This window comes from Oncorhynchus mykiss, chromosome 14 (genome assembly GCF_013265735.2).
Source record: "Oncorhynchus mykiss isolate Arlee chromosome 14, USDA_OmykA_1.1, whole genome shotgun sequence".
NCBI classification, from domain to species: domain Eukaryota; kingdom Metazoa; phylum Chordata; class Actinopteri; order Salmoniformes; family Salmonidae; genus Oncorhynchus; species Oncorhynchus mykiss.
Window position 1 is genome coordinate 35107253 of NC_048578.1, and position 24063 is coordinate 35131315.

Genomic DNA, 24063 nt, shown 5'->3' on the forward strand with positions numbered 1-24063 from the left:
TGTCACTGTCAAATGTCATCTAGTGGTTGTGTATATCATACCGAGGATGGAAACCTGTCACTGTCAAATGTCATCTAGTGGTTGTGTATATCATACCGAGGATGGAAACCTGTAGGCCTAATTAGTTAGGGTTGAACCACGATGACATGACCCCAGGACGGTTACATCACAGTAATAACAGTCATTAGATCTTCTTCTTAGTTTCCCAGACACTTCGTCAGACATCCTAGAAGCTGAACATAGGAGTGGTTTCATGTTTTTCAAAACGTTATCACTGTCAAGTAAAATGCATACACAGTTAAATATCTGATATCTACTGTAAAATAGAAACATTGGAATAATCACTTCTGAAAATGCATATCCTCCCAGTCTCTAAATAATGTCAACAACAACAAAAAATAAAGTAAAAAAGCAAACCTCAGAGTGCCTTCTGTCTAGAAGGCAGCATAGAGTTAAATTTAGGAGCGTCTGTCAGACCCTCCCACCCCCTGTTAGGGGGAGGGGATCAGGGGGGCTGCTTGGGCCAGCCCACTGTAAATGTCTTCTGTGTGAACTTGTGTAGCAGTTAGATTGACCCAGGAGCCTCTGCACAGCTGACTTCTCTTCTGTCTCTTCTGCTTGTTGGTGTTCTGAAGGTAAGACTGAGTATCCTCCAGAATGACTTGCTGTGATTTAGCCAGTAAGGACTTCTCAGCTAACGTGGCATTAGAAACAGTGTGCAGTGTTTTGAGTTGCTGTGATACTTGAACTATGTCAGGGTTTTCACAGTGTTTATATGCACAACAGTGACTGGAGGCTTTCCAATTTCCTGCGGTTGTAAAAAAAGAGCAGTTATATTCAAGTTATGCATGAAAATCTTAGTTTATTTCTTGACCACACCTTGAAAGTTAAAGTATATTGTGTGAGAGAGTAATGACACGACAAAATATCTATTATATTTGAATGGTGCATAGGTTAAAAGGTTTTAGTGCAAAATTTGAAATGAGTAAATATGTATTTTGAAACTATTGTTAATAGAACATTTATTTCAACAGAATATAGAAAAGTTATAGTCAAACAATTGATGTCCTTTTTCATTCATTCTCTTTTGGAACAGCACAATGTTCCAGAAGTATTGTGTGCCACATAGTCACTAGTAGGAGTGGTGGAGGGGGATGGGGCTCGACAAAGCCTGAGAGAGAGAGAGACAGAGAGAGAGAGACAGACAGAGAGACAGAGACACAGAGAGAGAGAGAGAGAGAGAGAGAGAGACAGAGAGAGAGACAGAGAGAGAGAGAGAGAGAGAGAGAGAGAGAGAGAGACAGACAGACAGAGAGACAGAGACACACAGAGAGAGAGAGAGAGAGAGAGAGAGAGAGAGAGACAGAGAGAGAGAGAGAGAGAGAGAGAGAGAGAGAGAGAGAAAGAGAGAGACAGAGAGAGAAATAGACAGAGAGGAGCTATTTTCAACACAGATCCCTCCCTCCACTCCCAATTACTTCCATCAAAAGGAATGCATGTTACCATGGCAATCCCCACCAGCTGTTTAGGGGCTTTGTGAGACCTTGCAGATGTCTGTCTGATGGACTCTGAGTTTGACAAACTCTCTGTCCACTGTTCTGCCTGAGAAGAACTGCAACTTTTAATACAAATAAATACTTTTAAAACAAGAAAAGTGACAACCATCTATTCTCAATTTCCTTTTTGTACAATGATATAACTCTATTAGGACGTATTAGTCAATGTTTTTATATTTTTTCCTCATGTTTTGAAGTTGTCAGCTTTTCAGGAAAAGCCCGTTTCACCCGTTGAGAAATCAAAGCTGGCTTATAGGATCTATTTTTTTTCTTCAGTCTAGCAGTGAACTAAATGTATTCAGGTTTGAGTTAAAGACTGAAGAATGGCTAACTGTTTACACGATGGAAAGTTTTTTTTCTACACTTATCCTCTTGCCTTTTGGTGAATTTAAATACTTTATTTAACTGTCTAACTTAGTATGAGAGGAGGTCGCATTTCCCTCCTCTAGTTGTTTGGTTCTATGTGCTGAAGGGTAGCTACTGTTGTGCAGAGTTTAAAGTTTAAACCAATTCAAGAAAGAGAGAAAGGACTGTGGACATTTTGAATTGGCTGCATGGCAACCCTTAGAAAGCTCTAATCCTCGACAGGAAGGAAGTTATTGTCCTCATGCCATCTCTTCACCAACAGTCTGACGTGGACAGGGCGAAAATCTAAACTCGAGTCAGCATTAAAAAAAATACGATGGAATTAACCATAGAGTCCTTAGCTAGACCAGGAACGCCGGATCTCACTCCTTCACTTCTTTAACCACTGAGCAAATGTACAGAATCACAAGGGGATGGAAACACAGGGGGATGGGTGTGAGAGAGAGGGAGAGAGAGAGACTCAGAGGAGGAGAGAGGAGAGAGGTTTAGATTTACAGGAAGCAGGTACGTATTGTCTAGCGACACTCCTCTGGCTCCGTGCCAGTACAGCTAGAGCGATGAGGGTCTGTAGGCCTGTATCCAGTGTTGCAGGCTGACTAGCCCACTGTAGATGACAAAAGAGCTTCTGTGTTACGTTGTAAATGACTGAAATACTCTATATAGCCACATCAGGCCAGACTTCAGAGGGAAATGTGTTTATTAAAGAAACACATGTACAGCAAACTCCATACTCAGTACAAACTCAAACACCTGATTGGCACAGATTTTGTATTAGTTACAGCTTTCTGTTATTTTTTTTTATTTTTTATGTGAGACAGGCGTGTGTTTGAAGTTTGGGACCAGTAGACAAACTGAGAGGATTTAAGTTCAGAGAGAATGACAGAGAAAGGGTTTAACACAGATTTAAGTTATAGGACTCAGGAATTCCATTCAGACATGTATCTTAGGCACATGTTTCAACCCACTTCTTTAAGGTTAACCCTCTGAGACAGAGATGAAGAAAGAGAGAGGTGATGGTGGGATAGGGATGATTTAAACAGGTCAGGTGACTAAGTCTTAACTTGGGTTACATGGACTCCATATATCAGTCCTTGACTTTTCTCCCGTTCTCTTTTGTGTAGCTTAGAGGTCCCATGTGTTATGAATGGCCCATGTGTTATGAATGGCCCATGTGTTATGAATGGCCCATGTGTTATGAATGGCCCATGTGTTATGAATGGCCCATGTGTTATGAATGGCCCATGTGTGTCAATATAAAAACTCCTGAGACTTTTTCTCAGATGGAGCACTTTGATATGTTGTGAAAAGGTGTCATTTAAAGCACGGTAAAATATGCTTGCTATTCAAATAGCTTGCTATTCAAAGAACGATAACATCAAGATTGGGATATACGTTGTGAACATACCTATTCGGAAGGTTCTGGAATCGGTTCTCAACATTTGACATGTTGTGAGATTTGCAGTAAAGGTTCAGGAATGGAATGGACAGGTGTGTCCTGTGACAGATGCCACCTGGTTCCTGTACGGCATCATGTATCTCATTGGACCTAGTTGTCCAGAGAAAAACAGCTAATTCAGAAAATATTTTGTTAGTATATTTCTCAAGACACTAACAACCTATGACTAGATTAATTTATTCATTTTTTTTTTTAAAGATTTTATTTCTAAATAAGTGCATGAGTTCAAAAAATGCATTGAGTCTTTGAGAGGGACTTTACCAGTGTTTTTCAGAATGTACATTTAATGCCGGTAAATGTTTGTCTATTTACCATGCTGAGGTCCTCCTCTGACCGACATGCACAGAGACTGAGCCACTAGTCCCCCTATAGCCACCAGGCTTCTTTTCCAAGACATTTAACCACCGGTTATATCACCCTGGATAAGCAGAAAGAATTCCCTAATCCTGCAGCCGTTTAAAGCCTCTTTGAAAACCGTTTAGATCTGCCTGGGCTGTTTTCCCCTCATAGTCGAGTTTACACCCCAACCCAACAAACATCCAAATGAAATACCTGCTGAAAAAGGGCCTCTTTATGTCACAGTTTCCTCTACTTCTACCCTGTTTGATTATGAGCACTTCTTTCCAAATAAAATAATTTGTTTTGCTGTTACGTCAGTCATCCTCCCAATGAACTGATTGACTTACACATCATTTAAGAAAACAAGACTAAGTACGAATATGTTAAAATATCATTAAATAGGAAGTTTGGGAACACAGTAGCCCTCCAAGCTAAATATGGACATTTCTTGGAGATGATACCAGTATCTTTGTTTTCACATCTCTAGCTTCCTCTCAGACACTACCTAGCTATATGTTTGTTAGAGGTGGTAGTCCAAGTTCTCAGTGAATAAACACCTTTTTTTAATTTTTCAAAGCAGAGAGAACTTTCCTTGTGCACAGTATTTTTGGGACGTCATCATCCCCAACTGCTGCCAGCTAGTCACTGGTTTTTTTCCACATCCAGAGTTCCAGACGCAGCAGAGGAACACATAGCTTGACACGGCTCATCTCTAGACCAGGGCCTTGATCCCTTCTCCTACTGGGTAGTTTTCCTCCCTGGCCAATCAAAAAAATGTGAATGGGGATTGAACAGACTAAACAGGCTTGGCATGATTGGTTGTGGTGACATCTTAGGCCATTGTGATTGGCTGCTTACATTGTCACCCAACTTTTGCAGGAACATGACCCAAACTGCATATGGTCCTCATCAGCAGTGGTCTGTTGACAGCTGATAAAACACAACCAAAGAAATTATTCACAAACTGTCAGAAACCGTCTCAGGGAAGCTCATTGTCTTCACCAGGGTCTTGACTTGACTGAAGTTCGGGGTAGTAATTGACTTCAGTGGATAAATGCGCACCTTCGATGGCCACTGGCACGCTGGAGAAGTGTGATCTTCATGGATGAATCCCGGTTTCAACTGTACCGGGGAGAAGCGGTTTGCTGATGTCAACGTTGTGAATAGTGCCCCATGGTGGCAGTGGGGTTATGGTATGGGCAGGCATAAGCTACAGACAATGAACAGAATTGCATTTTATTGATGGCAATTTGAATGCACAGAGATATCATAACGAGATCCTGAGGTCCATTGTCGTGCCATTCATCCACCGCCATCACGTCATGTTTCAGCTTGATAATGCACAGCCCCATGTCGGAAGGATCTGTACACAATTCCTGGAAGCTGAAAATGTCCCAGTTTTTCCATGGCCTGTATACTTACCAGACATATCACCCATTGAGCATGTTTGGGATGCTCTGGATCAACGTGTACGACAGCGTGTTCCAGTTCCCACCAATATCCAGTAACTTCGCACAGCCTTTGAACAGAAGTGGGACAACATTCCACAGGCCACAATCAACAGCCTGATTAACTCTATGCAAAGGAGATGTGTGGCGCTCCATGAGTCAAATTATGGTCACAGCAGATACTGACGGGTTTTCTGATCCACGCCCTGGCCTTTTTTGGGGGGGGGTATCTGTGACGTAAGTATCTGTCAGGGGTGAAAGTTAGGCGGTACAGTCCGGTACATCATCCGAGCAAAAGACATCGTGGTGGAACGCCGGCCGTACCGGTAAAACATGAGCCCATTGCCATAATTCAAACCAAATGTCCAGAAAACATTAGGCCATTATACCACTATTTATCATTACTAAACTCAGCAACAAAAAATAATCTTCCCTTTTACAGGACGCTGTCTTTCAAAGATCATTCGTAAAAATCTAAATAACTTCACAGATCTTCATTGTAAAGGGTTTAAACACTGTTTCCCATGCTTGTTCAATGAACCATAAACAATTAATGAACATGCACCTGTGGAACGGTCGTTAAGACACTAACAGCTTACAGACGGTAGGCAATTAAGGTCACAGTTATGAAAACTTAGGACACCAAAGAGGCCTTTCGACTGACTCTGAAAAACACCAAAAGAAAGATGCCCAGGGTCCCTGCTCATCTTCGTGAACGTGCCTTAGGCATGCTGCAAGGATGCATGAGGACTGCAGATGTGGCCAGGGCAATAAATTGCAATGTCCATACTGTGAGATGCCTAAGACAGCGCTACAGGGAGACAGGACGGACAGCTGACCGTCCTCGCAGTGCGGAAACCTATTGTTAGCTTAATATTTTGAAATAAATATATAAGAAGTATCCAGATAATATAGAGCATAGTAATATAATATAATCTATAACAATATTTAACTCTTAAAATGCCCGTATGGGTATACATCGATTAATCTCTATGACAATCTGAAGCTGAGCTGTGGCCTGTCTAATATTTCATTATTGGCTAATAGGAACCGTTTCGTTTCAAACCTCGCCGACACTTGCTGTATCCTAGTTTAGTGAGGATAGGAGAGGTGAACAGGGCTGTTCTGACACCCAGACGTTTTTTTGGGGTCCACGTGCATGCAGAGAGAGAGAGAGAGAGAGAGAGAGAGAGAGAGAGAGAGAGAGAGAGAGAGAGAGAGAGAGAGAGAGAGAGAGAGAGAGAGAGAGAGAGAGAGAGAGAGAGAGAGAGAGAGAGAGAGAGAGAGAGAGAGAGAGAGAGAGAGAGAGAGAGAGAGAGAGAGAGAGAGAGAGTGGAGTGCACCTGTGAGACAAAGGGCCCTTGTTTTGAAGCACAGATCAAACTCTTCACAGGGCTCAGTCAGAGAGAGATGGAAGAGAGAGATGGAAGAGAGAGATGGAAGAGAGAGATGGAAAACAGGGGTTTTGCTCTACAGGACAAAGATATAGTCCCTTATATTCCTTCCTTTATCCATTATCTAGTGGCTCACTGTCTGGCTGGCCTCCTTCCATTGTAAATGTCCCTTTGATGTGTGTGTGTGTGTGTGTGTGTGTGTGTGTGTGTGTGTGTGTGTGTGTGTGTGTGTGTGTGTGTGTGTGTGTGTGTGTGTGTGTGTGTGTGTGTGTGTGTGTGTGTGTGTGTGTGTGTGTGTTGGGGTCAATTAGAAATGTCCTTGTTTTTGAAAGAAAAGCCATTAAAATAACATCAAATTGATCAGAAATTCAGTGTAGACATTGTTAATGTTGTAAATGACTACTGTAGCTGGAAACGGCAGATTTTATAATGGAATATCTACATAGGCATACAGAGGCCCATTATCAGCAACCATCACTCCTGTGTTCCAATGGCACATTGTGTCAGCTAATCCAAGTTTAACATTTTAAAAGGCTAATTGATCATTAGAAAACCCTTTTGCAATTTTGTTAGCACAGCTGAAAACTGTAGCTCTGATTAAAGAAGCAATAAACTGGCCTTCTTTAGACTAGCTGAGTATCTGGAGCATCAGCATTTGTGGGTTTGATTACAGGCTAAAAATGTCCAGAAACAAAAACCTTTCTTCTGAATCTCGTCAGTCTATTCTTGTTCTGAGAAATGAAGGCTATTCCATGCGAGAAATTGCCAAGAAACTGAAGATCTCGTACAACGCTGTGTACTACTCCCTTCACAGAACAGCGCAAACTGGCTCTAACCAGAATAGAAAGAGGAGTGGGAGGCCCCGGTGCACAACTGAGCAAGAGGACAAGTACATTACAGTGTCTAGTTTGAGAAACAGACGCCTTACAAGTCCTCAACTGGCAGCTTCATTAAATAGTACCCACAAAACACCAGTCTCAACATCAACAGTGAAGAGGTGCCTCCGGGATGCTGGGCAAAGAAATAGTCATATCTCAGACTGGCCAATAGAAAGAAAAGATTAAGATGGGCCAAAGAACACAGACACTGGACAGAGGAACACTCCCTACCATAACACCATAGACAGCAGTAAAGAAGCCAGCGTGGAGAGGGAACATCCCACTGGGCACAAACTGGTTGAATCAACATTGTTTCAACGTAAATTGTCAACGTATTGACGGTGGAAAATAGGTTGACATTTCAACCACAGAATTGTGTCATTCATCATGGCAACCAATTTTCAACATAGACAAACTTATTTATAAAATATGTTTAATTTTTTACCTTTGAAACAACGTCAGATCTACAACGTTATATCAACTACCCCCCCCCCCCCCCCCCTCAAAAAAAAAAAACGTTTTAAAAAATTGACTGGGCAGCACCTCCTAGTGGAGAGCAGATCCATCTACAGCTGATCTTTGGTCTCCCATCCAGAGTTTTAACCAATCCCTGATTAGCTTTGATGTGTGTCACTGACTACTACCAATGTGCTATGGTGAGAATGATTATTGAGCGATCTCTAAATAATTGAAATAGATTCACTGCTGCTATCCAAGTCATTCCAAAAAGGGTAGGTTTAACAGAGCAAATGACATGTGACTCATACTTCATCCCTCCTGTATCATCAAGGATGATGTTTAGGCCTGTGGAGCATTATTAAGGAAGTCCTCACCAGATATTGTTTCCCAGAGGATTCAACTAAAAACAGACACTACATACAGAGACCATAGAGCTTCAAGTATGATCTGCCAAGTTGATCATTCGTGTGCGGGATTCACATCTCCATCTCATCCAAAAATAGGACTAAATCAAATCAAACTTGATTTAAAGTGCGTTTTAAAAAGTTCGATGTCGTCCTATTCTTTAACTTAGATTTTTTTTTTTTGAGATGGAGATGTGAATCCAACATATCAATTAATAATTTGTAAACTGGATATTGAATTGTATTCGGTTGTCAACGCAACCAAATATCAACATTTAAAGGAGATGTTTCTTCTGCTTGGATAGTTTCTATCTGTACCACTGACTTAGTCTGGCTTTAATTACAGATTGTCCGCAAATGAATCATTAATATGTTGGATTCACGACTCCATCTCAACCAAAACAATTAGTCTGTGTGATTAATGGGCGGGGGGGCGGGGGGGGGGGTGGGGTCTTTTTACAAAAACATCTATAGGGTTTGAATGGTTTGAGCTACAAACTATTAAAAGTTATCTATGAAAAGCTGAGAGTCTCACAAACACACACGTAGTGTCTATAATACTGTAATAGGCGCACATAGTTGCTGTCACAAACTCGAAACTCCACACAGTTGTCACTGACTAGTTGGACAATACTTTCCCACTGAGAAAAAAATATATAAATTCATTTTTATCCGTTTTTTTTTGCTTTTTCAACTTGTTTTTTTTATTTGACATTTGTCATTAAAACTCATGAAAGCAACTGTTTATGTCAAATTATTTTGTGTTCTACTTGTATCCCTGGTTATCGTGATAATAAAATGGTAAATCTTGAGGCTAAATATAATGGCTGGACAAATGAAAGTCATTTTTAGCTGGGATCTCAGTTTAAAAAAATGATATGTTGGATTCAAGTCTCCAACTAAACCAAACAATACAAGTTAAAGAAACGGATTGAAACTATTCAACATTACATAATACCCATAATACCTAGTTGATTGGTGTTTGGGTTGTCAACCAAACACAATTCAAGATTACTTTAGTTAAGGCTATCTTTATTTATTTTATTTATTTATCCGTTATTTTACCAGGTAAGTTGACTGAGAACACGTTCTCATTTACAGCAACGACCTTAAAATTAGGTTATTGTAACTTTAAATGTAATCATGCATGTGAAAGTCTGTGGAGATCTTCATAATTGCTGTAGGAAGCTGTTCAGAATCTCAAACAGCATCGTTCATGTACTGTACTACTGATGTCATCTAGGACCATCATTAACTGCCTTGTTCGGGGGGCAGAACAGGGATTTGAACTTGCAACCTTCCGGTTACTAGTCCAACGCTCTAACCACTAGGCCACCCTGCCACCCCCTTCTATTAGATGAAGCACAGTGATAACACAATAAGTTGTTGTATAAAATAACAAAAAATATCTGACATTGATAGTGCAGTGAACACCCATTTAGATGACAACCAAACCCCTAAAATGTGAAATAGTTTTCCGGTTGGACTGGTTGAAAGCATGGCGATAACACATTGGAAATTCAACACATTTCTGGTTGTCTTTTTGAGCGTGTGAAAATAGGTTGGAATCTCATTGATCAATATCAGTCTTTTTGAGTGTGTGAAAATAGGTTGGAATCTCATTGATCAACATCAGTCTTTTTGAGTGGGTGAAAATAGGTTGGAATCTCATTCATCAATATCAGTCTTTTTGAGTGGGTGAAAATAGGTTGAAACGTCTCAACCAAATGTGACACACATTTCCACAAATGACGTGGTGTGCCCAGTGAGATGCCTGTTCATAAAGAAGGTGTTATGTGATCCAAGTCTATACTAAAAGTCTATACAAGTTTACCTCAATGTAATACTGCAGGCCACTAGTACTAGACTACATTCAAAATGACTTTTCTTATTATCTATTATCTAGGTGTAAATACAAAAAGTCAATCAGGAGATTGAATTTAGCTCCAGTGATTGAATTGAAGAGAGTCATTTGAGCTATCCACAAAGAATGTGAACGTAGCTATCTCCCTATAATCAGACAGGACAGTGAACGGTTTGTCTGGAACCAAACACTACCCATGAGCCTTTTGTGATTCTTGAAGTAGCATCTTGTCTTGTCCCTGCATGACTTGTTTGACCACACCTGAGCAAATGTCTGGACTGTGTCTGGCCCGTGTCTGGCCCGTGTCTGGCCCGTGTCTGGCCCGTGTCCGGCCCGTACACTTTATACACTGTGTATTATAAAGTACATAGCGCTGCAATCTAGACAGGCGGTAAACTGGAAAGGAGTATGGTCTCACCTGCACCTCGTTATGAAACCAAACGTCAGTTGAATTGAATGTGTGTAATGTGTACTAAAATGTTCATCTTTGTGTCTCTCTCTAGACTGAACGATGAGGGTGTGTATCGTCTTCCTCCTGTGCCTAGCTGGCCAGGTGTTCACCGCTTCCATTGTAAGTGTCCCTTTGGTGTGTGTGTGTGTGTGTGTGTGTGTGTGTGTGTGTGTGTGTGTGTGTGTGTGTGTGTGTGTGTGTGTGTGTTCACTTGTTTTGTCACTGAAAAGCAATCATAATAACACCATCATCATAACCATTTCAGACGGAGGAGGAGCCCATCATTGATGATGTCGTTGAGGAGGTAAGGTCATTGACTTGTTTACAGAATTCTATGGACAGGTGTGCTAAATAAGGGGGGAAAACAACATTAAACAGCTTGCACATACCCACTGGGCACACACTGGTTTGTTTGAATCAACATTGCTTCCACGTCATGGATTAGATGTTGAATTGATGTCTGTTCCTAGTGGGAGTGAATTAGGAATAGTGTACTGTAGGAATAAAAACAAAGCCAGATTAAAATAATTAGAAATATTGTAGTGTAGGAATTAAAACACAGCCAGATTAAAATAATTATAAATATTGTAGTGTAGGAATTAAAACACAGATTAAAAGCAATGACTCTACATGTATATTCTTTACTCTCTCTGTGTCTTTTGACAAATTAACAAACTAAAACAAAACAGTACAACTTTGACTAAAATAATTTTTCTCCACCAAAGCGAGAGAGTTAGAGAGAGAGCGAGAGAGAGAGAGAGCGAGCGAGAGAGAGCGAGAGCGAGAGAGAGAGAGAGAGTAGAATCCCACAGGTTATAAATACAGCGGACAGGAAACCATGACGTTTTAATGGCTTCACCACATGTGGCTCAGACTCTATCCACCCCATCCAGCTGTAGGCTGCTACACCTCTCAAGACCTGTCTGAAGTACAGACTTTGGCTACACTTCCTTCTGCACCTTGACAACTAAAGACATTTAGCTACAGCTCAATTTTCTGGTACTGAAGTTGTGCTACCAAATCATGCCCATTGCCCATAGCTTATGTACAATACTGTCATCTTTGATATGGTATATAATTCACTTTAAATGTGATGAGTCAAACTGTTGGAAGTACTACGTCTCTATTGGCGGCTCCATGTATTGACTGGTTTGTCTCAGGCACAGCCAGAAGTGGGAGCCAACCCAGTGCAGGTAGAGATTGGAGACTTTGACGAGGCCATTGATGTTGTGGAGGAGGAAGAGGACATCGCTGAGAGTGAGTAAATACACATTGTAGCTGGTTGAGAGAAGCTGGTTGAGACAATTCCAAGAGTGTGCAAAGTTTTCAACAAGGCAAAGGGTGGCTACTTTGAAGAATCTCAAATATAAAATATATTTAATTTTTGATTAACACTTTTTTGGTTACTACATGATTCCATATGTGTTATATCATAGTTTTGATGTCTTCACTATTATTCTACAACGTAGAAAATAGTAAAAAATCTAAAAAATGTAAGCAAGGTTTGAAATGATTATGTTTTAGTCAAATATTATATCCGTTTGGGCTTCTTGTGGTCAATTTGTAGTCTACAAATTATTTGTAATTATGTACCGGCCCCCTGACCATCCGTTCAAGAAAAGATTGTCCCGCAGCTGAATCTAGTTGAGGATCCCTGGGCTAGTATATATTTTAAGCTGCTTAGGAACCATTAGCTTTAGGAAAGATTTGTGACAACATCAATCAAATGAAGCTGTATGTTGGTGATCCTTTGCAGCAGCTGTGTTGTGAATTGAGAGAGGGGGGGGGGGGGGGGGGGGGGTACACGTTGGTAATGACAGAGTTCTTCTGTCTCAAAAGACAGACCTTTCATTATGTGTTCCATCCAATGGTTCCACCAAGCTTCTTGGAAACAAAAAATAAACCCTTCTCCTAATTGGCAGGGGCTCCACCACACTCCTTCTTTGCTAACTACTGCCAGGAATATATATATATATATATATATATACAATTAATTTGGAAAGTATTCAAACCCCTTGACTTTTTCCCACATTTTGTTATGTTACAGCCGTATTCTAAAATTGGTTCAAGTGTTTTTTTCTCCTCATCAATCTACACACAATACCCCATAATGACAAAGCAAAAACATTTTTTATTTAATTTATAAAATAAAACATGTAAATATCACATTTACATAAGTATTCAGACCCTTTACTCAGTACTTTGTTGAAGCACCTTTGGTAGCGATTATAGCTTTGAGTCTTCTTGAGTATGACGCTACAAGCTTGGCAAACCTGTATTTGGGGAGTTTCTCCCATTCTTCTCTACAGATCCTCTCAAGCTCTGTCAGGTTGGATGGGGAGCATCGCTGCACGGCTATATTCAGGTCTCTCCAGAGATGTTCGATGGGGTTCAAGTCCGGGCTCTGGCTGGGCCACTCAAGGACATTCAGAGACTTGTCCCGAAGCCACTCCTGCATTGTCTTAGCTGCGCGCTTAGGGTCATTGTCCTGTTGGAAGGTGAACCTTCTCCACCAGTCTGAGGTCCTGTGCGCTCTGGAGCAGGTTTTCATCAAGGATCTCTTTGTACTTTGCTCCGTTCATCTTTGCCTTGATCCTGACTAGTCTCCCAGTCCCTGCCTCTGAAAAACATCCCAACTGCATGATGCTGTCACCACCATGCTTCACCGTAGGGATGGTGCCAGGTTTCCTCCAGACATGATGCTTGGCATTCAGCCAAAGAGTTCTATCTTGGTTTTATCAAACCAAAGAATCTTGTTTCTCATGGGCTGGGAGTCTTTAGGTGCATTTTGGCAAACTCCAAGCAAACTCTTTTACTGAGGAGTGGCTTTCATCTAGCCACTCTACAGTGGAACTGGAGCTCTGTCAGAGTGACCATCGGGTTCTTGGTCACCTCCCTGACCAAGGCCCTTCTCCCCCAAATACTCAGTTTGGCCGGGCGGCCATCTCTAGGAAGAGTTTTGGTGGTTCCAAACTACTTCCATTTAAGAATGATGGAGACCACTGTGCTCTTAGGGACCTTCAATGCTGCAGAACATTTTTGGTACCCTTCCCCAGAAATTTTCATTCATTTCATTTTGGGGTATTGTGTGTAGATTGCTGAGATTTTAGAATAAGGCTGCAACGTAATAAAATATGGAAAAAGTCAAGGGGTTCGAATTCTTTCCAAATGCATTGTATCTGTTGAATAGCTGAGTAGGAAATTCAAGGGCAAAAGAACACTTCCGATATGTTCCATTTTTAATGTTCCAGAATTGTTTTTTAACACTTTCCTCCGTTAGACCCCTGTTTGAACCACCACTGCAAGAAGGGAAAGGTGTGTGAGGTCGATGAGGAGAACACCCCCATGTGTGTCTGCCAGGACCCCACTACCTGCCCTGCTGCCATTGAAGAGTTTGAGCATGTGAGTTATCATCATAGAAATTATATTCTAATCTGTTCAGCATCAACATCAAGTAGTCCTAGACATTTCTCATACACAACACTGTTCCTATTACAGTGTAACCTTGCCCTGTACACTAATGCTACTACTGATATGCATCATTGGCTCATTCTTGATATAGATTCTGATTTATATCTGATTCATGAATGTAATCTGTGTATCCCAGGTTTGCGCCACAGACAATACAACCTACGACTCTTCCTGCCACTTCTTTGCCCAGAAGTGCAGTCTGGAGGGAACCAAGAAGGGCCACAAGCTGCACCTAGACTACATCGGGCCATGCAAATGTGAGCTATGCTTTATCGTTACAAATTGTATTTAATTAATATCAATTCAATGTATTAAACCGCCCAGGGGCCATTGAAAATGTTTTAATCCAACCATTTAATTCAGTGAAATAATTTTCACCTTTTTGAGAATCCCCCTTAGACACATTTTCCTCCGAGACTCCGTTCCCAGTGTGATTATGTAACAGTATAACTTTAGACCGTCCCCTCGCCCATACCCGGGCGCGAACCAGGGACCCTGTGCACACATCAACAACAGTCACCCACAAAGAATCGTTACCCATCGCTCCACAAAAGCCGCGGCCCTTGCAGAGCAAGGGGAACCACTACTTCAAGGTCTCAGAGCAAGGGGAACTACTACTTCAAGGTCTCAGAGCAAGGGGGAACCACTACTTCAAGGTCTCAGAGCAAGGGGAACCACTACTTCAAGGTCTCAGAGCAAGGGGAACCACTACCTCAAGGTCACAGAGCAAGTGACGTCACCGATTGAAACGCCACTTAGCGCGCACCACCGCTAACTAGCTAGCCGCTTCACATCCGTTACAATTGGTTATGCTGTCTTAGAGCTGAAGCCCTGCTGAAAGCTTCTCCAGGGGAGTGATTAATGGGCTGAACTAGAGGGACCTTGCCTTAGGGACTCCAACACACAGAGTGGAGGACAGGCTGTAGCATGCTCACTGCATCGCCGCCCTTCTCAAACTACCGCTGAATCTGCAGCTAAATGTCTGTCATTAAATAACAGAACCAAGCCCATGCATCTCTCACTGTTGGTGATGAGTACCTTAGGACTGAAAGGCGCAGATGGAGATCATGTTGTTGCACGTTGTGGATCCAAAAACTTAAAAGAACACTTTTTTTTAAACTATTGGCCTCTAAATGTCAGGTACAGTGTTCAACCAAGGAATAAAATAAAAGGTAGAGAATACTTGCCTTAGGGGCTGTGTGACACAAATGTCACATTTTGTGTGAGTTGTGGGTTTTATGTTCTATGACAAAAGGCCTTTTGAGAATGGATTTGGACTTAAATGTCATACTTGTAAAACAACTTTCTGACCATGACTTACTTGACTTAATTAAATGAAACCCTTTGGCTCCTTGCGGACCATAGGTCATTGAACCTGCCTTCTCCAATTGTTCCTGGGTATTCCCCGTTTCCTTTTCTCTCTCTCTTGACCGTACCTAATGTTTCTTCCCGTGTGTCTCTCCAGTCACTGAGCCCTGTGTGGACAGCTCTGACATATAACTCATTCTCCTTCACGTGTGTCTCTCCAGTCACTGAGCCCTGTGTGGACAGCTCTGACATATAACTCATTCTCCTTCCTGTGTGTCTCTCCAGTCACTGAGCCCTGTGTGGACAGCTCTGACATATAACTCATTCTCCTTCCTGTGTGTCTCTCCAGTCACTGAGCCCTGTGTGGACAGCTCTGACATATAACTCATTCTCCTTCCTGTGTGTCTCTCCAGTCAATGAGCCCTGTGTGGACAGCTCTGACATATAACTCATTCTCCTTCCTGTTTATTCTCCAGTCATCGAGGCCTGCATGGATGCTGAGCTGAATGAGTTCCCCCTGCGTATGAGGGACTGGCTGAAGAACGTTCTGGTCAGCCTGTACGAGCGCGATGAGGAGAACAACCTCCTGACTGAGAAGCAGATGCTCAGAGTAAGTCCAATTATCAATTTCTATAAACACAGCACAGAAACCGTTTACTGTTTGCCTACTGAGGATGGGTCATAGTCCTTATTAAACACAGCACAGAACCAATTCCTTTTGCTTGCGTTCATTTACCGAACTCTGCGAATGGGCCAAAATATATATATATTTAACCTTTATTTAACTAGGCAAGTCAAATATGATTATAGGATTTGATGTTCTGCTCTCACTATGAAGTTGACTCCTTTTGTGCATCCAACCCTACTGGGAATTATTTATCAGTTGGTTCAATTCAAAAGAATATTAGATAAACTAATGTTTGCAAAAAAAAATGTGAATTGCCTTGCAGGTGAAGAAGATCTACGAGAACGAGAAGAGACTGCAGGCTGGAGAGCACTCCCTGGACCTGCTGGCCCACGACTTTGAGAAGAACTACAACATGTACATTTTCCCCGTCCACTGGCAGTTCGGTCAGCTGGACCAGCACCCCGTCGATGGGTAGGTTGAGGAGAAGAAGAAGAGTTTCCTGACTTCTGCTTCAGCTGGATTGTTTCAACATCACACAAATACAGGCTTGCTTGGGCTATAACTTTGATTCAACTCGGTACCGGTCAGGACATAAATAATGAAACATTTCTACAATGTTTCAGAAAGGATATTGGCAGCATGCCTGAATCTATTGTTTTATGAGCAAAAAAGCAACTGACAATGCTACGTTCTTCATAATGCTGACTATTTAAAGGATCGTATGGGTTTTCTATGGTCTAAAACTATAGCTTAGAAAGTCTTCATAATGCTGACTATTTAAAGGATTGTATGGGTTTTCTATGGTCTAAAACTAAAGCTTAGAAAGTGTTCATAAAGCCGTTATAAATCCTTTACAAGGCCTACATAGATGCTTCGTAACATGTTTTCTGTGGTGTTGTAGGTTCCTGTCCCACACAGAGCTGGCCCCCCTGCGCGCCCCTCTCATCCCCATGGAGCACTGCACCACTCGTTTCTTCGAGCAGTGCGACGCTGACAATGACAAGTACATCGCCCTGGAGGAGTGGGCCAACTGCTTCAGTATCAAGGAGCGTGAGTAGTTTTAAAAACACCTCGTTCATAGTTTTACACTCGTTATTTTACTGCCTCAAAAGAAACCAGGAGGACCAAGACACACTTTGGGCTGTTAAAATGTCTTCCTTGTTTGCGTCTGAAATTGCACCCTATTCCCTATATAGTGCACTACTTTTGACCAGAGCCCTTTGGGCTATATAGGGCACAGGGTGCCATTTCAAACGGAGCCATGTCTTCCCGTCCTTGTATTGTACTGGTTGGTTGTTGATTTTAAAATGGTTCATTTCATTACCGCTTGTTAATTCAGGGCGTGTTTTTTGTTGTTGTTTGTTTTCAGAGGATGTCAACAAGGACCTTGTCATCTAAACTCACCCCGCTGACCTCCAGTATGAAAACTAGTCTCTATTGGGACGAGGTGCTAAGCTGATCCCTAAGTTAAAGGAACACTGTAACGGTGCTAACTGTAACTAATTAACGACCTCCTATACCACTAACATTGATGAAGAAAAAAAAAGAGATGTGCACCGTCTGAACTAACAATCACAAAACGTCAGCATGATGCAACTTCAAATTTGGCTTGTTTTTGGGCAAAGAAATAAGCATTTTAAAAAAAAAACAGATAGATTAGTAACAGAGAGAGACTTGTGACGAGAGGGAGATATAAATGTATGTTGAACAGGTTGTGATAATGGATGTTAATCACAACATTTATCTTTTTTTTCTCACTTTAATCAGGGCTGTGATTTAATAACTTCAATTTGAAAATTATTTTGAAGGAGACAAATTTGTAAAAATCAAATAAATTCTAAATAAATGCTCCTTTCGCTTTTTAAACATATTTAGTTGTTTTCACTCTTTTGGTGGTGGACTCCTTTTGTTATCTCTGTTCTTTTGTTTGTTAGTTCACTGACTTTGACTACTGCTTTAAATTAAGGCCTGACTATCCACAGGTGGGTTTTCTGACATAGATTCTGTCACACAACAAGGGCATAAGTGTACTGAAAAATGATTGAGACAATAAAAAGGAAATATTGTTTAAACTCTACGAGGAAAGCATCTTGCAGGTTGAGCGTTTTTTTCCTCACACTATACCGTAGCATGTTTACTGACGTTCCTTATACTCTTTTTTTTTTGATACCGTGTGAACACAATAGAATTATTTCCTCAAATAAAAATGATCTGAAATGTCCAACACTGTTGCATGCTTTCATATCTGCATTTCTTCAGAATCCTCACAACGTTGATACATTTCAACTGGAACAAATGGAAAACATCTTAACACGGACTCAGAGCACTTCATGGGAATTAGTTGTATTTACCTGGTAGGTTTTTGAAAAAAAAGACCTCTAAAGTGTCCATATCACAGATATGAAGTACATCATCATGAAGTATTCATTCATTCACATTTTTTTTTTAAGAATCACCTTTCCCTTTAAAAAAACAAAAAACTAAATGCCACATGTACAGTTCCAGCACAAGGTGTCCTGTACTGCATGGTAGGCTACGCCTTAGACTTATGAGTACAGGCTCAGTGCACGTCTCAACATCCTGTGATGACTCATCTGGCAACGACTAACGCCTTCAGATTTCAGAACCCCAGTGTGCTCCTGGTCCTTGAGTCCAGTATGTTTTTGTCAAAACATTGGTATGCCAGAATGCAAACGTTTTCTAACCCTATATTTAAGAGTCTATTTTGAAAAAGTTCAAACCGGCACTTTGCATAACTAACAACTTCTTTATTAGACCAATAACCTTGTGCAGTTAATAAAATGTCCCGTCTGCTTCTGTTGTCATGAATGCAATAACTTATGAGAAAAAAATACTGTACAACCAGCTGGACACCCTGTCCCAGTGAACCCAGATGAATAGATTTGCCAGGACAAGGCTAGTTTAGCTTTCTATAATCGTTAGAGATATAATAACATTATAGTATCTATTATAATCAGAGAAGTTAATGAAATGTATTCTCTAAAGCAAGAGAAAGAAGATCAAATGGCCATACTTCCATAAACTCTGAACAAGCTCAGAGTTTCCTCTCGAGACAGTCTAAGAAAGGTCCCGTGAGAGAGAAGAAAAAAGACGCCTGTAGGGCATTATTACAGCACCCTGTTACCATCTCCACCCGTTCAGCCAGACAGTACAGGGAACAGCTGGAGAGCCTCATCCACAAAGGCTCAGCCAGAGGCACCGCCCCTTCCTCCACAAGGGGAAAATATCCTCCCTTCTCTCCAAGACAAACGGTGGAAATAAAAGCTGAATACAATGATATAATTGACAACAATCCCTCACAGGTTTTGCGGGTATTAATAAACAACGTGAATTAAACAAATGTTTGGGCATATTCTTCATTTTTCTGACTAGAAGAAAATGTGTTCACCTTTATTATGATGTTCAATGTTGAATCGACCACAGATCATTTGTATCGTTCTGGTGAGATACTGATCGTTCACAGGATGCACTAACAAACCAGAAAGTGTTTTTGCCAATAGATTGTCTGCATCATTTCCAATTCCCCATATATATATGTTGCATAATATATATATATATATATATACAGTATATATATATATACACATACATACATACATACACACATACATACATACATACATCAAAACTATGAAATAACACATGTGTAATCATGTAGTAACCAAAAAAGTGTTAAACAAAAAACAAATATAATTTATATTTGAGATTATTCAAAGTAGCCACCATTTGCCTGGATGACAGCTTTGCACACTCTTGGCATTCTCTCAACCAGCTTCATGAGGTTGTCACCTGGAATACATTTCAATAAAACTGGTTTGCCTAGTTAAAAGTTCATTTGTGGAATTTCTTTCCTTCTTAATGCATTTCAGCCAATCAGTTGTGTTGTGACAAGGTAGAGATGGTATACAGATGATAGCCCTATTTGGTAAAATACCAAGTTATTATGGCAAGAACAGCTCAAATAAGCAAAGAGAAACAACAGCCTATCTTTACTTTAAGACATGAAGGTCAGCCAATCTGGCAAAAGTTTATTAAATTGCAGTCGTAAAAACCATCAAGCGCTATGATGAAACTGGCTCTCATGAGGACCGCCACAAGAGTTACTTCTGCTGCAAAGAAGAAGTTCATTGGAGTTACCAGCCTCAGAAATTGCAGCCTAAAGAAATGCAAGCAACAGACACATCTCAACATCAACTGTTCAGAGACAGCGTGAATCAGGCCTTCATGGTCAAATTGCTGCGAAGAAACTACTACTAAAGGACGCCAATAATAAGAAGAGACTTGCTTGGGCCAAGAAACACAAGCAATGGACATTAGACCGATGGAAATCTGTCCTTTGGTCTGATGAGTCCAAATGTAAGATTTTTGGTTCCAACCGCCGTGGCTTTGTGGGACGCAGAGTAGGTGAACGGATGATCTCTGCATGTGTGGTTCCCACCGTGAAGTATAGAGGAGGAGGTGTGATGGTGTGGGGGTGCTTGGCTTGTGACACTGTCTGTGATTCTGCAGCGATACGCCATCCCATCTGGTTTGCTCTATCATTTGTTTTTCAACAGGACAATGACCCAAAACACACCTCCGGGCTGTGTAAGGGCTATTTAACCAAGGAGAGTGATGGAGTGCTGCATCAGATGACCTGGCCTCCTCAATCACCTGATCTCAACCTAATTGAGACTGTTTGGGATGAGTTGGACCGCAGAGTGAAGGAAAAGCAGCCATCAGGTGCTCAAGCATATGTGGGAACTCCTTCAAGATTATTGGAAAAGAGAGAGTGCCAAGAGTGTGCAAAGCTGTCATCAATGCAAATTGTGGCTACTTTTAAGAATCTAAAATCTAAAATACATTTTTATTTGTTTAACACTTTTTTTGGTTACTGCATGATTCCATATGTGTTATTTCATAGTTTTGATGTCTTCACTATTATTCTACAATGTAGAAAATAGTTTTTTTTTAATAAAGAAAAACCCTTGAATGAGTAGGTGTGTCCAAAATGTTCACTAGTACGGTATAGATATCTTTTAAAAATATATTTTCCCTTTATTGTTTTCCACTAACCACCCCTCCCTTAATTGGAGTAAACACTAGTGGAGTTAACACTAGTGGAGTTAACACTAGTGGAGTAAACACTAGTGGAGTTAACACTAGTGGAGTAAACACCTAGTAGAGTAAACACTAGTGGAGTTAACACTAGTGGAGTTAACACTAGTGGAGTAAACACCTAGTGGAGTAAACACTAGTGGAGTTAACACTAGTGGAGTTAACACTAGTGGAGTAAACACCTAGTGGAGTAAACACTAGTGGAGTTAACACTAGTGGAGTTAACACTAGTGGAGTAAACACTAGTGGAGTAAACACTAGTGGAGTTAACACTAGTGGAGTAAACACTAGTGGAGTAAACACTAGTGGAGTTAACACTAGTGGAGTTAACACTAGTGGAGTAAACACCTAGTGGAGTAAACACTAGTGGAGTAAACACTAGTGGAGTTAACACTTGTGGAGTTAACACTAGTGGAGTAAACACTAGTGGAGTAAACACTAGTGGAGATAACACTAGTGGAGTAAACACTAGTGGAGTTAACACTAGTGGAATAAACACTAGTGGAGTAAACACTAGTGGAGTTAACACTAGTGGAGTAAACACTAGTGGAGTTAACACTTCCAGTTTATACATCCTATATACATTTTACGGACACAGTCTATTTTACAATAGTTCTATATGTTTTGTTTTTAGTCCTGACCTTCATCTATTTCTGATGTCCATCCAGTTAGATTTGAATATGCCATATATTTTTAACTGTGCTGTTTCACACAAGTTCTGAACCTATATACAGATTACGGACACAGTACATTTTATCTTGTTGTTATTAGTCCCACCCTTCAGGTCCATTCAACCTCTCCCGTCTATCTCTTAACATCATCCAGTCCCACCCTTCAGGTCCATTCAACCTCTCCCGTCTATCTCTTAACATCATCCAGTCCCAACCTTCAGCTCCATTCAACCTCTCCCATCTATCTCTTAACATCCTCCAGTCCCACCCTTCAGGTCCATTCAACCTCTCCCGTCTATCTCTTAACATCATCCAGTACCACCCATATAGTCTGTGTGTATTTGTGTCGCCCCCTAGTGGATGAATGCATAACTTCTCTAGAAAATATAGGTACGCTTGATTTAACTCGCCTGTCGCACCGGTTGGTCAAAGTTTTAGTTGTGGGTTCATTCCATCGGTGCTGAAAGAGAACGCTGCCCACCAGGTGAAGCTGCCACTGTATGGAAGCCATTGAACACTGTTTTATCTTAGCTTATTACCGGTGATGGGTTCAATCAATGAATGGATGGGTTCAGGACACATCAATGTATTCTGTATCAGAAAGTAAGCTGGACATCAATGAAGTCTCGTAGATCGTAGATCATTGCACTCTTTTTTTGTTTATAAAGCCCTCCTGCATAAACTTCCGCTGTACCTTACTTCATCGTTACAGACGTACGAGATAGCAGCCCTGGTCTCAGGGATAGCTGACTCTGGAGATCCCTACGATGTCCAATGAGAGGTAAATCTGCTTTTAGTTTTGTTGCACCTTATATGTAGAATGATCTCCAAGACTCTCTATAGTTGGGTGACTTGGTGCCTGTTGCACTATTCAAAAGACTGATTCAATACCTTTTTTACGGAAGAATGTGTTTGTTTTCTATGATTGTGTTTCATTTATTGATGTGAATATTGATGAGAATATTGATGTGAACATTGATGAGAATATTGATGTGAACATTGATGAGAATATTGATGTGAACATTGTTGAGAATATTGACGTGAACATGATGAGAATATTGATGTGAATATTGTTGAGAATATTGATGTGAACATTGATGAGAATATTGATGTGAATATTGTTGAGAATATTGATGTGAACATTGTTGAGAATATTGATGTGAACATTGTTGAGAATATTGATGTGAACATTGTTGAGAATATTGATGTGAACATTGTTGAGAATATTGATGTGAACATTGTTGAGAATATTGATGTGAACATTGTTGAGAATATTGATGTGAACATTGTTGAGAATATTGATGTGAACATTGTTGAGAATATTGATGTGAACATTGATGAGAATATTGATGTGAATATTGTTGAGAATATTGATGTGAATATTGACGAGAATATTGATGTGAATATTGATGAGAATATTGATGTGAATATTGATTATTGATGTGAATATTGATGAGACTGCTCCTCCCAAGGTCACGGAGGCTCTTGGCACTACCAAAGCAGACTCCTGTCTCCTCATCCTCCTTGATCTATCCGCTGCCTTCGAAACCATGAACCATCAGATCCTCCTCTCCACCCTCTCAGAGCTGGCTGTCTCAGGCTCTATCAGATCCTCCTCTCCACCCTCTCAGGGCTGGCTGTCTCGGGCTCTATCAGATCCTCCTCTCCACCCTCTCAGGGCTGGCTGTCTCAGGCTCTATCAGATCCTCCTCTCCACCCTTTCAGAGCTGGCTGTCTCAGGCTCTATCAGATCCTCCTCTCCACCCTCTCAGGGCTGGCTGTCTCAGGCTCTATCAGATCCTCCTCTCCACCCTCTCAGAGCTGGCTGTCTCAGGCTCTATCAGATCCTCCTCTCCACCCTCTCAGGGCTGGCTGTCTCAGGCTCTATCAGATCCTCCTCTCCACCCTCTCAGGGATGACTGTCTCAGGCTCTATCAGATCCTCCTCTCCACCCTCTCAGGGCTGGCTGTCTCAGGCTCTATCAGATCCTCCTCTCCACCCTCTCAGGGCTGGCTGTCTCAGGCTCTATCAGATCCTCCTCTCCACCCTCTCAGGGCTGGGTATCTTAGACTCTGCACACTCCTGGATTGCATCCTACCTGGCAGGCCTCTCCTACCAGGTGACACAGAGAGGATTTTTCTGCACCAAATACTCAGGGCTCAGTTCTAGGCCCTCTTCTCTCTATACACCAAATCACTCGGCTGTCATATCCTCACATGGTCTCTCTCATCAATGCTATGCGGACGACACTC

At 41.2% G+C, this 24063-nt stretch overlaps 1 protein-coding gene across 1 annotated transcript; it reads left to right on the forward strand.

The window, feature by feature from the left end:
* Positions 1-502: 502 nt before the first annotated feature.
* Positions 503-18099, forward strand: LOC110489215 (SPARC). The gene is made up of 10 exons (XM_036943407.1): positions 503-635; positions 10668-10735; positions 10881-10919; positions 11776-11872; positions 13896-14017; positions 14223-14343; positions 15871-16004; positions 16345-16493; positions 16924-17072; positions 17392-18099. Exons 2-10 carry the CDS (start codon positions 10676-10678, stop codon positions 17418-17420), a joined length of 900 nt encoding a protein of 299 aa, XP_036799302.1. The 5' UTR covers positions 503-635; positions 10668-10675; the 3' UTR covers positions 17421-18099.
* Positions 18100-24063: the final 5964 nt, after the last annotated feature.

What these genes read in the sequence shown, in the direction of transcription:
- LOC110489215 (XM_036943407.1), top strand. Translation starts at nt 10,676, where the DNA reads ATGAGGGTGTGTATCGTCTTCCTCCTGTGCCTAGCTGGCCAGGTGTTC. An exon ending in GGAAGAGGACATCGCTGAGA is followed by an intron (nt 11,873 to 13,895) that starts GTGAGTAAATAC and finishes TTCCTCCGTTAG; the next exon opens with ACCCCTGTTTGAACCACCAC. An exon ending in CCATTGAAGAGTTTGAGCAT is followed by an intron (nt 14,018 to 14,222) that starts GTGAGTTATCAT and finishes TGTGTATCCCAG; the next exon opens with GTTTGCGCCACAGACAATAC.